At 38.0% G+C, this 14,034-nt stretch overlaps 1 protein-coding gene across 3 annotated transcripts in view; it reads left to right on the top strand.

The window, feature by feature from the left end:
* pdcd1lg2 (programmed cell death 1 ligand 2) overlaps positions 1-10,124 on the top strand; it is a 33,529-nt gene extending 23,405 nt beyond the window's left edge. For all 3 annotated transcript variants that reach the window (XM_031890618.1, XM_031890612.1, XM_031890627.1), the window contains exons 7-8: positions 3,080-3,214; positions 5,601-10,124. In XM_031890618.1, the coding sequence (XP_031746478.1) occupies positions 3,080-3,214; positions 5,601-5,701 (236 nt within the window). In that variant the 3' untranslated portion in view covers positions 5,702-10,124. The remainder of the gene's footprint in view (positions 1-3,079; positions 3,215-5,600) is intronic.
* Positions 10,125-14,034: the final 3,910 nt, after the last annotated feature.

Here is a 14,034-nt window from a genome sequence, read left to right as displayed (position 1 = left end):
CCCCTATTGCCGGTATAGCCATCATTGTGATCTGATCGTTTGGCCTTAAGGTGGGCATATTATGGAAAAATCCACTCATATGGCAACCTCACCAAAGGAGTGGACCATTCAATGTATGGCCAGCTTTACTTAACAGTGTTGGACTACCTGACACCAGACTCCTAACTGGAATAGGGTGGGCTGCATCTCTCTAGCAATCTGATTGGCCAACCTGTGGTCCATAATTGGATCACCAAAGTGTGTCGACCCAGGTTATAAATGGTTGAAGACTACTAATTGTGACCTTGGGGTTATTTGCTAATCCCCAAATGCAAGTACTAAAGCTCTAAGGACCACAAAATTGTAACCCTTGTGCTCAGGACTTGTGCCTAGGGCATTGCTGCACTTTGCATCTTGCCAGCGCCCTCAGCAGAATGCAGCAGAAGGCAGGCAGTAAGGACATGGCTCACCCTGTGTGCGCAGATGCTTCCTAACTTGCACACCTCAATGATTCACAAGTTAGGGGGCAAGTAGAGAGATGCTGGGATGGGGCACTACATCCCTTCCCAACCCACCCCTCATAAATACAGTGATACAGAAAGTAACTGACCCCTCCTGTGTGTCTTGCTTAAGAAAGTAAAATAGAATAAATCACATTTACAGGAAACTAATAGCAAAAAAAAATAATTTACGGCACATTGCTTAACGTGATTGTTCAGTGTCACTTCCTGCATAATAGTAATCATTCTTTTTTTTTTTACTGATAAAGTATTTTGTCACTTACTGATAATTTATTAAGGTATCTCCTTCAGTAGTGGGAACTCAAATATTGAGATAATTGAGATAGATTTAGTCAATTATTAATTCACTCTGATGGGAAGTTGTAACAAAAATACAAATGAGTGTTTTTTAAAATGTTTATTTTTTATTTGTATTTTATACATTAGGTGTTGTTGCAAATCTAAATGTATTATTTAATTTTCATTTTTTAAATAAATGAAGGCACTTAAGGTTATCATCAGTTTGCAAAAAAAAACAGTTTGGATTAATTTGGGATTATTTGGGACATTGTAACATGTAAATGTTGAAAAATAAACAGAAATGGCAAATATTTGACTGATTTTTAAGAAAGAGTGTGGGATGTAATGAGAAGTTCTCTGATCACGTGTGAAGCATTCAAGCATGGCCGCTGACAAAGTCTGAAACACCCAACACTCCACATGTGCATAAATATTACTCTAACTGAAAAGCCAGTGTACCTAAAAATCTAAACAAGTAAAAGAAATCCAACAATAATGACTTCATTTAACGTAAAGGGGTTGTAAACCCAACCATAATACCGTCACACTGCGCCCCCTAGGTTTGGTATAGAAGTTGCCAAAAACATACTTAGAAATTCACCAATGAGAATCTTACTAATAAAAAAATTTATTATAAATGCAGAAGAATTGACCAATGGGAATTCTGATTCCCAGCCCTGTCCCAGGCATCTTGCTGTTATCTTACATATAGAGATAATTATGTCATGTTTTCCCCTTCATTAGATGACACTGGAATCAGACATGGGGATAAAGGGCAGACTTGTTCAGTGCTGGGAAACTGTGCTTAATGCTCCCAACTCCAATTGCAGCAACAAAGAACATGGAGCCAAATTTACACAGATTAGCTGGGATTCATTGGAGTATTTTTTGCATTAGGCATAGAAGCGAGCAGACAATAACTTTAACTTTCCATTCAGCACTTCCTAGATGTCACTGCTCTCCTCACTCTCCCCCTCCCTCCTCACCATCTAATTGTGTAGCCAGTGAATGGGAATGGGCATCAGGCCCCCCCTTTCTGTCACATAAACAAGATTTGGGGGTGATACAAAGCTTGCCTTAATAACAGTGCCCACACAATGGTGCCTGCCTGCTTGCTGTGATTATGTAATTCCAAGACTGAAGGAAGCAAGATTTATATTATTTATATAGAGTAAGTGAAGTTTATTTTGCTCAACTAACATGATAGAAAAAAATGTGAAATTATTTCTTAGGATGACAGGTGCCCTTTAAGCCACCTTTGACTCCTATCAGTTGTTATTAGCAGTTAAATACCAACGGGGAAGCCCATAAATCACTTAAGAACCAGAGTGCCAGCAGCCACTGCTGAATTTAAAGGGGGTCACAATCAAGGGAGAGGAGGGAAAGCTGCAGAAACTATCACCTGTATCTCAGAGTAGGTACAAAATTTTTAATAGACATATATTACAAAGTTGTTTAATTTAGTGCAAATACATGCACTATACATGACTTTACATCCCCTTTTAAAGGTTTCACCACTCATCCGAGGGACTTCTTTAGTTCTTCAGTTCAACTAACTGGTAGAGATTCCATGACATTTAAATCCAGGTGTTAGGTGTTAGCTGAAACTCACAGATGTCAAAGATGGCCCCCTCTTCTGTTCAGGAATATCCGGTTGGGCATAAAGGCATCATTGGCACCTCTTTCAAACCATCTGCCAAAGATATGCACATTGCTGTCCTCCCCTTTTCCTTTAGATGTAGATTTTGGTGGCAAAACAATCCTACTGGGTTTATTTCATGTTTAAATCATTTTTAGTAGATATGGACATCCTAAAGAATAGACTCCTTTTACAGAAACCCCCAGGTCCTGAGCATTCTGAATAACAGGTCTCAAGTGCATTGTCTGAATCAGAATTCTACAAAAAAAGGACTCTGATTTGGACGAATCAAAAAATGAATCTGGCATTCACTGTATACCTAAAAAGTGTACTTGTCCGTGATTCATGAGAACAGAAAAGACAGGTACAATGGCCCTTGATGCAATTACATGTAAGGGTGAGAACCATATTTAGCCGCAAGTACCTCAAATTAATGTTATCAATATGCACAATGATTGTGCGACCGCAATTGTGACTGTATTCGTAAATAAGCCCTTACTTTTGAAACAGATCTACCGAATATGGATTTGTTATAATAGCAACAACCTCCCCTTTAGAGATGTGTGTGGCGTATAAACACTGAAAACTATTCTTCAACTAAACTTATTTTATATTTATATATTTTATATATTTATTTATTTTATATTTCTTCCTTCCACAGGTTTGACCAAGGACCAATTTCCAATGAATACTGGAAAAATACTGACCATTATTTCAGTTATACTTGCAGTAATGGTAACCATGATGGTCATATATATAAAAAGAAAGCACTGTTTCAGATGCTTCAGAAAAAAAGGTAACAAATTACAGTGAGAAGTTTAAAGGCACTGGACACAGTCAGTCATATTGCATGTCCAGTTGCTTGCTTTACACTTATAACTACTAGATACTGTATATCAGGGAACTTCAACCTTTTTAACCTGTGAGCCACATTCAAATGTAAACAGATTTGGGGAGCAACACAAGCATGAAAAATGTCCGTGGGGGTGCCAAAAAAGGGCTGTGATTGGCTATTTGGTAGCCCTTATGTGGATTGGCGGCCTACATGAGGTTCTGTTCGACATTATACCTGGTTTTTATGCAACCAAACCTTGCCTCCAAGTTAGGAATACAAAAATAAGCACCTGCTTTGAGGACACTGGGAGAAACACCCAATGGTGTGGGGAGCAACATGTTGCTCATAAACCACTGGTTGGGGGATCACTGATGTATTTCATGACCTGGATGAACAAATAGCTTCAAAGACATGACACATATCACACAGTGAGTGTGAAACATAGGATTTCTGTGTTTAGTTTTTTCTTTGTAGGCCTAGGTACTTTTATTCAAGCTATTCAGCTCTGATAGTGTGCAACATATTTCTGTTAAAAACTTACTTCACTAACAAATAAGATGTCTAAAAGATAAGGTTAACAGCCTGAAGCAAAATGCAGTCTGCATACAATCAGTTCAGCTCTGATTTTTACATTTCATGTAAATTACATTTTACATGTCTTTTTGAACTTTCAAGTAATCTTGTTACCTTATCTTTAGATATATTATTTTCTACACCCCAATACAGCCCCTTGTCCAGTGAATGAAAATAAAGGTGGTTTCATTCTCCACTTACCTGGTTCTTGTGGAAGGAACCATATTACCATATTACCAATGCCATAAGCCAAAAGAGACAATAAAGCCTTGTCTATTATACGTTTAGCCAGCATAGGACAGGCAGAGTATGGCACACATAGGCAGGGTAGGACAGTCAGAGTATGGCGCACACAGGCAGCATAGGGCAGGCAGAGTATGGCACACAGGCAGGGTAGGACAGGCAGAGTATGGCACACAGGCAGGGTAGGGCAGGCAGAGTAGGCACACACAGGCAACATAGGGCAAGCAGAGTATGATACACACAGGCAGCATAGGGCAGGCAGAGTATGGCACACAGGCAGGGTAGGGCAGGTAGAGTATGGCACACACAGGCAGGGTAGGGCAGGCAGAGTAGGCACACACAGGCAGCATAGGGCAGGCAGAGTATGACACACACAGGCAACATAGGGCAGGCAGAGTAGGCACACACAGGCAGCATAGGGCAGGCAGAGTATGGCACACACAGGCAACATAGGGCAGGCAGAGTATGGCACACACAGGCAGGGTAGGGCAGGGAGAGTATGGCACAGGCAGCATAGGGCAGGCAGAGTATGGCGCACACACAGGCATCATAGGGCAGGCAGAGTATGACACACACAGGCAGGGTAGGGCAGGCAAAGTATGGTACAGGCAGGGCAGGCAGAGTAGAAAAGGAGAAAGTAAAAGTCCATACACATGGTTCCTTATATAAGTTGTCTGTTGGTGCAGTCCTCCGAAAGTATGCTTTTCCACTGATGAAACAGTTTGTACTACAGTACTTACAGTGACACAATGCCAGCACTGCTCCTACAGTCTGTCTGAGGTGTGAACAGGTGAACAATGTGGTAACCTACAGTCTGAGTGTGAGGTGTGAACAGGTGAACAATGCAGGGCCTTACAGATGTGAATGATGCAGGGCCTCACATGTGTGAACAATACATGGGTCTTACAGCCTGAAATTGAGGTTTGAATAATGCAGGGCCAGGTAATCTCAGTACTGATACCATTTTAAGGGGCTGTTCACCTTCAATGTCCAAATCTTATTAAACCACCAACAATGATAATCCATTTTCCGAAAAAAAAGTAAAAGGCCACTGTAAAAGCTACTTTTTATATCTGTTAAATCAGTCCTCCTTCTGTCTCTCCGATAAGTTTTCTGAATGGGCGTGGCCTATTTTGAACCTGACACACTGGGAACTTCCTATATGCTTACATCATCACATCCAGGCTTTGCCCTTGCTTTTTAAAGTATATTGTTTTCCTCAGCTGGATTGAGAGCTCCAGTGATAGGCGCCCTTTAAGGCAATAATTTACCAGTGTGTACCATAACCATAGTGATATGAAAAGAATCATCCATGGTCTCATGTGGTCTTTGTCTAAAGGGATTTTAAGAACTACACAATAGAAATCTGGACAGTTCCTTGAAAAATATTATCAAGGAGGCCATTGTTTTGACCTTATAGACAGCCACAAAAAATATATACCTGCAAAATACTGCATTTGCAAAAAAATTAAGATATTCAAATATTTGTAAAAAGTTTTACTCAACTTACTTTCTTATTTCTCTATCCTAGGCAAAAGGAATTATAGCACAGGAAGTGTGTGTGAAACCATGTGTCCTAGAAGAAATGCAAAGCACGAGCAAGATAGCCTGCCAGATAATCCAAGAAAGTGATTAATGAAACCTTTCTACAACCTCCAGTGTAAGAAATTACCATATACTGTGGGGTCTTTTTATTTAACAAAATCACCCACAACTTTGCATCCGTTTGGTAAATTGCAACTTGTAGCAACCTAAAGTGAAGATTCTCTAGGGATGCTTCTGTGAAAAACTGCTCACTGAGCCAATGCGTACAAGGACAGAGAGAAAGGCGACAGAAACTGAACGAGCGACAGTTGGGAGAATGAAACTGCTGGAACAGGAATACATATAAGGCAGGCACTTGTGGAAACCATAACCAGGCAAACAAATAAGACTGTATTATAGGAACCTAACAGGCAAAACTTAAAGGGTAGTTTGCTTTTGAATTAAACATTAGTATGATATATTTAGTTATATACAGACAGTTTGCAATTTTCATTTTTCATTTGTATTTTGAATTATTTAGCTTTTTGTTCAGCAGCTCCCAGTTTGGAATTTTAGCAGCTATATTGTTGTAGGAAAAATGTAACAAACCAAACAATTTTTTGAAAGAGAGAGTAATATGAATAGGAGAGAGCCTGAATACAAAAAAAAGCAAGAAAAAGTAGCCTCACAGAGCAATCATTTTTTGGTTGTCAGAGTCAGCAAACCTCATTAGGAAGCTTGAAAGAGGCAGAAGAGGAAGGCAAATAATAACACAAATGAAGAACTGAATTAAAATGAAGACCAATTGAAAAGTTGCTGAGAATAACCTCTATAACATTCTATAATATATATTAACGTAAGGGCGATGACAAGACATGTGAAAATTCCTATTAATAGTGCTGAGAATGGCTGCAGGTAAAAATACTCAAATCAGGTATTCATGAGAAAATATATACAAAAGCATTTTTGTGTGATTTGATTGTTTAACCCGAGATAATTTTTAGCACTCACAATATCAAAGTACAAAATGGGTGAAACAATAGCATGCCCCAAATATGAACTACCTTAAGCAATTGTAAATCCATCTCTCCTTTGCTCCAATTCAGTCCATGTGATGAAGTCAAGCACATAGGGAGGGTATGCCAGCAAATCTGTTGCCTCAGGAGATCCTGTTACTCATAGTCTGCCTTCAGATTTGGAGCAAAAACCTGATATCCGCCAGTAATTGTATAGGACTAAACTAGCTACAGTATATCACTGTGTAAATGCCTTAATGTTACAATGTACATTTAGATTTATTTTGCTTTCTTGTTGCAGATTCACCAGATGCTTTTTACCTGTAGTACAAATCACAAAATACTCAGGACATTTTTCCTGAGCTTAATTAAAATTTTCCTATACTAACTCTGAGACAGTTTCCCACTTAATTTTAAAAATGACATTTCATATTGCTGTTATAAAAAAAAACAAAGCAAAAAATCTCTAAAACTGTCATTTTCAGCTCTCTTCCAGTAAAGGGCAGGAACAATGGTCCACAAAAAAAATACTATGTTGAAAAGGATATCCATACAGCAGCTCTACTCTAGAATCTAAAAAGCTGTTCAGGACTGGGGCTAAGATATACAAATGAATCCTGTTGCACATTTAAACAGTTGGAGCGTGCATTGTTAAGTATATAGGTATAGGTTTTGGTGTCTAAGCAGGAGTTCAATGTATAAACCTATACCCACTAATAGCGTTCAACAGCACACTCTCTTCTATAATATATTAAGCATTTCGCTCTCTGTGAAAGGGAGTGGTGGGCGCCATGTAAATACTTTGCCACTAAAGGGTCCTGCACTGGTTACCTCCAATACAAATGCAAAATGGAGCTTCAGTACAATACTTGGCATTCATCTCCAGAAGAATAAGAAGAGTTGCATATTTTTTAACTTATTACTCTTAATAGGTCCCTTAATTTCTTCTGGACAGAAAAGCTTCAGTCACTGCCTCTAAAAAAAATACAACTGCACAGAACCACAGATTTAGAATATACAAAGGTATAAACTTGTTTTATTTGTGTTATGCACTAGGATATTGTGCTATACAATTTATTTTAAGGGGAACCTGTAAAGTTCCCTGGGTTATGGTGAGAATTACTGTAAGTGCCTAGTTTAAGGTAACCGCTATTAAATATATAAATGTGTAATACCTGCTCTGGACTTAACCGGTGATTAACCAGCTAGGTTGGTGGAATACCAGTAAAATGGCAATGTAAAGGACTGGAACAGTTTCCCATCTGTTAGCTGTTCCATCTTTCTTGCATTGCTATGGACAGTGCCAGCTTTGTGAGTGCATTTGAAGTGCATTTTGCATACATTGCACTGTATTGTGAAAGAACTGTACAGCTGCCTTATGTTGACAAAACATTCCTAGAACGTTGTGCCTTTTAACAGATACAGTATGGTTAGCATAAATAACCATAATGGTGCCAAAGTATTAATCAACAAATTGCCTATGCAGTATTTCATCATTTTTATAAGGAAAAATTATTAGAGCACTATGCATAACTGAAATGTTGTTTCATATGTTTGCTACTGAGGACCTACATGTCCTCTTTAAAAGTTTTATTTCCTAAAATGGTTGCATATAAAGTTCAAAATTGAAACCACTGCTCTATATTAATGGTTAAATACTATGTATTACTGCCCATCAAAGCTTAGCATTTGCTCCTTTGCACTGCTGCCTCTGTAAAGTATAATTATTGCTTCTCAGTGGCATTACTATAGGAGGAGCAGACTATGCAACTGCAGAGAGGCATGGGAAAACAAGGTACCTGGCAATGACAGGCAGGGGATGGGTCTTGTTGTGCAAGGTTCCCATAGACTTGGTATAGCAACAAGAGAATGTTTGAGGAAGATGGGTGATAAAAAGATTTTTATTAAAACTGAAGTGCATATTGGTTTTAGTGTGTTCCAGATTATTTAAGCCTCCAGTGTTTTAGTTGAAAAATCATTTGCCTGTTGATTACTAGCAATGAAAGTGAGACTGTAGGAGAGAAGCAATGTTTGACCCTACCCAACAAAAAATGATCATCTTGCAATCATTTTGTTTGCCACTGAATCTAAAAAAGTCTGAAATAGTGTATTAATGGGTAAAACAGTAACTACCATATTCAAAAAATATAAGGGTTCTCCATCTTCACTTTGAGTGGGATGGGAGCATTTCAATACTACTGATTTACCTCATGCAGAATGGGGTGGGATAAAAAAGAATTTTACTTGAGCACCATACCTTCCCAGGGACCCCTTCCCATAATGGAGACTTAGGGGCACATTTACTAATCCATGAATCCGAATCATGAATGGGAAAAAATCGTATTGGAAACGAAAATTTTGGAAGATCGCATATATGACGAAAATGCTTACGAAAAAATCGTATTAGTCACGATAATATCGTATTGGCGATCCGAAAGTACCGAAATTTTCGTACCGAACAATTGTAAACAGCGGTAAAACCTTTCCGTTTTTTTCGCGCAAACGGCCAAAAAAGTCATGCGCCGTACGAAAAAGTCATGCGCCGTACAAAAAAGTCGTGCGGACGCCCGAAAAAAATCGGCGAAAATACGCTCGGATCGTTCGTGCTTTTGTAAATGTGCCCCATACTGTATAAGAAGAAGAATTTACTAGTACATGATACTCTTCTAAATATAGTAAGAATGTGCTTTCAAAAGTTGTGTTCCGAGCAGATTTATTGAAAATTTCTCCAAAAACTACTAGTCCCACCAATCTGTTCGACTGATCTTGATGCCTCCTTTCTCAGGCTGTGCAGGGGAGCCAGCGACACTCAGCACTGACCTGACAGAGAACTGAAGCCTTTCTTTGCTTGTGTAAATGTAGGGCTGTGATTAGCTATCCCCTTCCTACTGTGCTTCTGGCATGGACCTTTAGGACACATCCACCCCTCTTTTGAAACATGTACCATAGCAGATCTATAAGGAGCTCTAATAGAGGGCATTTTTAAAGATAATGATCATGTTTAGCCCAGAGAGAAACCAGCACCATACAGTTTTCATTATTGCCGGCAAGTTTGGGGGGAATTTTTAGTTATGCTATATGTTTCCTCTAATGCATGCCCACTGGGCTATACTAAAATAAATAAATGAACCAAGGAGGAGCAGGATCAGAACTTCACCTCAGACAGCACTTTACTTAACAAAAAGACCATAAATGAAGACCAGTGTTCTTCCATTTTGATCATTGCTTGCCAAAAAGTATTGCATTAAGTCACTTTTTTTGTATAAGTTACTTATTATATAATCAGTTTTATAGTACATGAAATAAAAATATAAGCACTTTATTACAATATAATGAAATTGTTATTGCACATTAAAACATACATATATGTTGGATAAACACTGTTAACTAGTTTTTATATTCAGATCATTTATATTGTTTTTCTCCAACATGAATGTAAACTGTAAACATGTGTAGAAACTGTTTGACTTCCTGCTTATTATATGGTATAATAAACACAATTTGGTACAAATGGCTTCACTGTGTAAAAAACAGCATTATTTTCTACACTTTTGCCAGAGCTTACTTACACAAGGAATTGGCGTAAAATAACAGAGTCAAATCTAGCGTTCATATGGCATAAAATAAAACACACCTTGATAAAGTCACCATTTATTTTACACAGCAATAAATAAGGCTCTTATTGTCTAAGCATTCCAAGACACATTGAAATGTTGCATGGCAGAGAGTAATCTGAGAAGGAGTGGTACTTCAGTGGTACTTCTCAAAAGAGATCTAAACCCTAAAAATGAATATGGCTAGAAATTCCATATTTTATATATTGAACTTGTTGCACCAGCCTAAAGGTTCAGCATCTATATAGTAGTAGTAATCCAATACTTCAAATTTGTCACAGGGGGTCACCATACTGGATTCTGTTAGCAGTGTCAGTGATACTCACATACTCACATGCTCACTGTGCTCTGAGCAGCTGTAGAAAAGCCAAGCTTAGGGGCTTGTCACAAATTTTCAAGCAGAAAATGAGGTTTGTCTGTCATAGATGCTGATGCTACAGGGCTGATTATTCATTTCTGATGCAGCCTGGTTTCAGGGCTGGCATGAATTAATAAGCTGTATTATTTACTAGCCTTGTTTTGTGCCATTTGTATTCTATATATACAGTATATTGTGAGTGTCTAAGCTCAGGTAGGTGACAGCAGCACAGAGCATGTGCAGTGAATCAGCAGAAAAGAAGATGGGGAGATACTGGGGACATGTTAAGGGGCAATACATGGGCAGATTTAAGCTGCTGATTCCACCGCTTATCTGCCTGTGTATCAGGACCCTTGATGGGCCTCCCCAACTGATATCTTGCCAAAATTGGACAGATCTGTTTGTTTGGCGACCTCACTAAACAAGCAGATCTTAACATGTATGGCCAACTATAGGAGGCACAAATCGTCACTGCTAAAGGTTTGTGACCTTAGTCTAGCCCTCCTTTGGCAAGTAACCCTCCTTTCCCCACCTTTGGACACCTATAGTGGCACTGACTGCCTTAAATAACATTGATTTGTAGTGCAACGTATCATGCATGCCGCTATTATTAATAGGAATGTTTTACATGGAATAATAAGTATTTTTTTAATTGCACGATCTGCTTAATGGTAGATCACTTTTGCTCACAGAAATTAAAACAAAACTTTCAGGGCTTTTAAAACATAAAATTCTATGAAAACTAAACCTGTTAAAAAAAGAAAAGTTAAAATGGGTATAGCATGACCTATACTACAAAGTTGCCATTTGGGACTGTCCCTTAGCAGAAAAAAGTATAATGGCTAAAACGGCTGAATTAAGTAAAGCACGTATTGCACACACAGCAGCGTCCATGACTGTGTTAGTGGCTAAGTTTAAAAAAAACCCATAAAATCCCAGCCATATATTGCTGGGAAAACATCTGATAAATTAGATTTTCTCGTGTACAGTAGTGACTCAGCTGTTTCTCTTCCCTATTTGTATAACCAGTTTTGTTTTGTTTTTTAAAGGAACAGATCCTTTGCTATTCCTGCCTAGTCTTCCTGTAAGCAAGTCAGCTGATTGTTATTTATGACTGTGTTACAGGTCAATCGTTGAAACGCTAGTTGGATTAAAAAACTTTGTGAATTACATTTCCGCCTATCACTCATAATATATATAGATAATGAACCAATATATAAATATACATGTGCAATTCACAAAATGACTAGGCGTGAATAAAGTATGATCTTAAGTCAAATATAAAATGTAATTATTAAATAATATTAAATAGTATATATATATATATATATTCTATTTAATTATTTAAACATGTTGCACACATTTTGATACAGAATTTCTAAGTAGTACTGCCTGGCACAGGATAAAAATAAAGCCTTTATTTAACCGTGCAGGCACCTGATACCTGGTGCATTACCTCCACCTAGTGTGATCTGGCAATATACCCAATGGTGGCTACACGTGGAAATAAACATAAATAAATACATTCAAAAGAAATGAAAAAATAAACAAAAAACAGTAGCTTAGTTATCATCAAGTATTCCATTCAAGTGCATGAGTGATTTGTGAGTTTGGACCATAACAGCCATCAAAATACTGCAAGAGCCATTATTCTTAAGCTGCTCTTACGAAATTTCACATTTAAATTCTTTCATTTTTATCTTTTCTGGTTAATTACTCATTCTAGAAAATCTGATTCAAAAATGTAATGTGCCAAAATGATTGCAGCAATTTTAAAGAAACTAGGGCCATTAAAGGAGAAGGAAAGGCTACTAAAGAGTTAATCTCAAGCTGCAGGCATACCTTCAGTTGTCTCAATAGTGCCCTTAAGTCTCCCCATATTTCAATTGTTCAGAAGATCAGAAGCCAAACAGGAAGAAAATACGCTGAGCTGGGTAAAGAGGATTCCCATAATGCCTCGCTCCTGCACAGACACTAAGGGGCTGATTTACTAACCCACGAATCCGACCCGAATTGGAAAAGTTCCGACTTGAAAACGAACATTTTGCGACTTTTTCGTATGTTTTGCGATTTTTTCGGATTCTGTACGAATTTTTCGTTACCAATACGATTTTTGCGTAAAAATGCGAGTTTTTCGTATCCATTACGAAAGTTGCGTAAAAAGTTGCGCATTTTGCGTAGCGTTAAAACTTACGCGAAAAGTTGCGCATTTTTCGTAGCGTTAAGTTTTAACGCTACGCAAAATGCGCAACTTTACGCGTAAGTTTTAACGCTACGCAAAATGCGCAACTTTTTACGCAACTTTCGTAATGGATAGGAAAACTCGCGTTTTTACGCAAAAATCGTATTGGATCCGAAAAATTCGTAAAGAATCCGAAAAAATCGCAAAACATACGAAAAAATCGCAAAGTACCGATCATTACGAAAAAAACGCAATCGGACTCCATTCGACCCGTTCGTGGGTAAGTAAATCAGCCCCTAAGACCGGCACAAGCACAAGCAGGAGCGCACCTCTTCCCACGGACCCTCTGCACAGCACTGCATGTCGTGCTCGCGTCTAGGGGGAGGAAGAAGATTTGCGCAGGCGCATTAGGTTAAGCAGTGCCATGTTGGACTAATTTAAATATAAAAAATGGCGGCCAAAATAGGAGATATATAGTGTTCAGTTTAATCGGACAGTGCAGGGAATATACAGCATATAAAAGGTAAAAAAAATATAGCGATCAGCTACAGGGACATTAGGACTTTGCATTAATGGAGTCGAGATTTTAACCCTTTCCTTCTCCTTTAAACAGCCAAAAATAAATACATATTTAAATATGATGTACTATTACCCTGCACTGATAAAAAAAATGCATATTTAGCAAAGTAACATTGCTAGAAATGCTACTATATTTTATATAAATAAGCTGTTCTGTAGCCATGGGACAGTCATTCTATGGGATAAAAAGACCAATGATTATACTGCAGATAACAGGTAAGCTATGTAAAACACAATGATTTCAGTTCTCACACAGCAGGGAAAATGGCATTCATGTCTCTTTACAGGACAATAAAATGAAAGCCTTTCTAAGAGTAAATAGGACATTTGTTACCAATACATATTTTGTAGGTAGTTGGTCAACAGATACAAACTTTAAATGTAATCAAATATTTTCACTTTTTTTTTTTGTTACTGGTCCTTTAATTTTGTGCATTTTTCCTCCTTTGGTGTCATGGCTGAGGGGGCATTTTTGAGGGGACATTTTTGTTTCTTTCATTCCACTGTCTTACATTGCACAATCTGTTTATGGAAAGAAAAAGAGGTTAATTGGATTAGCTAGCCTTCTCCTATCACATTAGAAGTTTACTTTTAGTTTCTATCTGACACAGAATAGAAAGTTCCGGCAAAGGAATTGAAATGTCATGTGGCTTCCACTAAAATCATTTCATAAAAAAATACTATTTCACAAG

Source organism: Xenopus tropicalis, chromosome 1 (genome assembly GCF_000004195.4).
Source record: "Xenopus tropicalis strain Nigerian chromosome 1, UCB_Xtro_10.0, whole genome shotgun sequence".
Classification (NCBI taxonomy): Eukaryota; Metazoa; Chordata; class Amphibia; order Anura; family Pipidae; genus Xenopus; species Xenopus tropicalis.
This window is presented reverse-complemented; position numbering and strand designations above follow the sequence as displayed.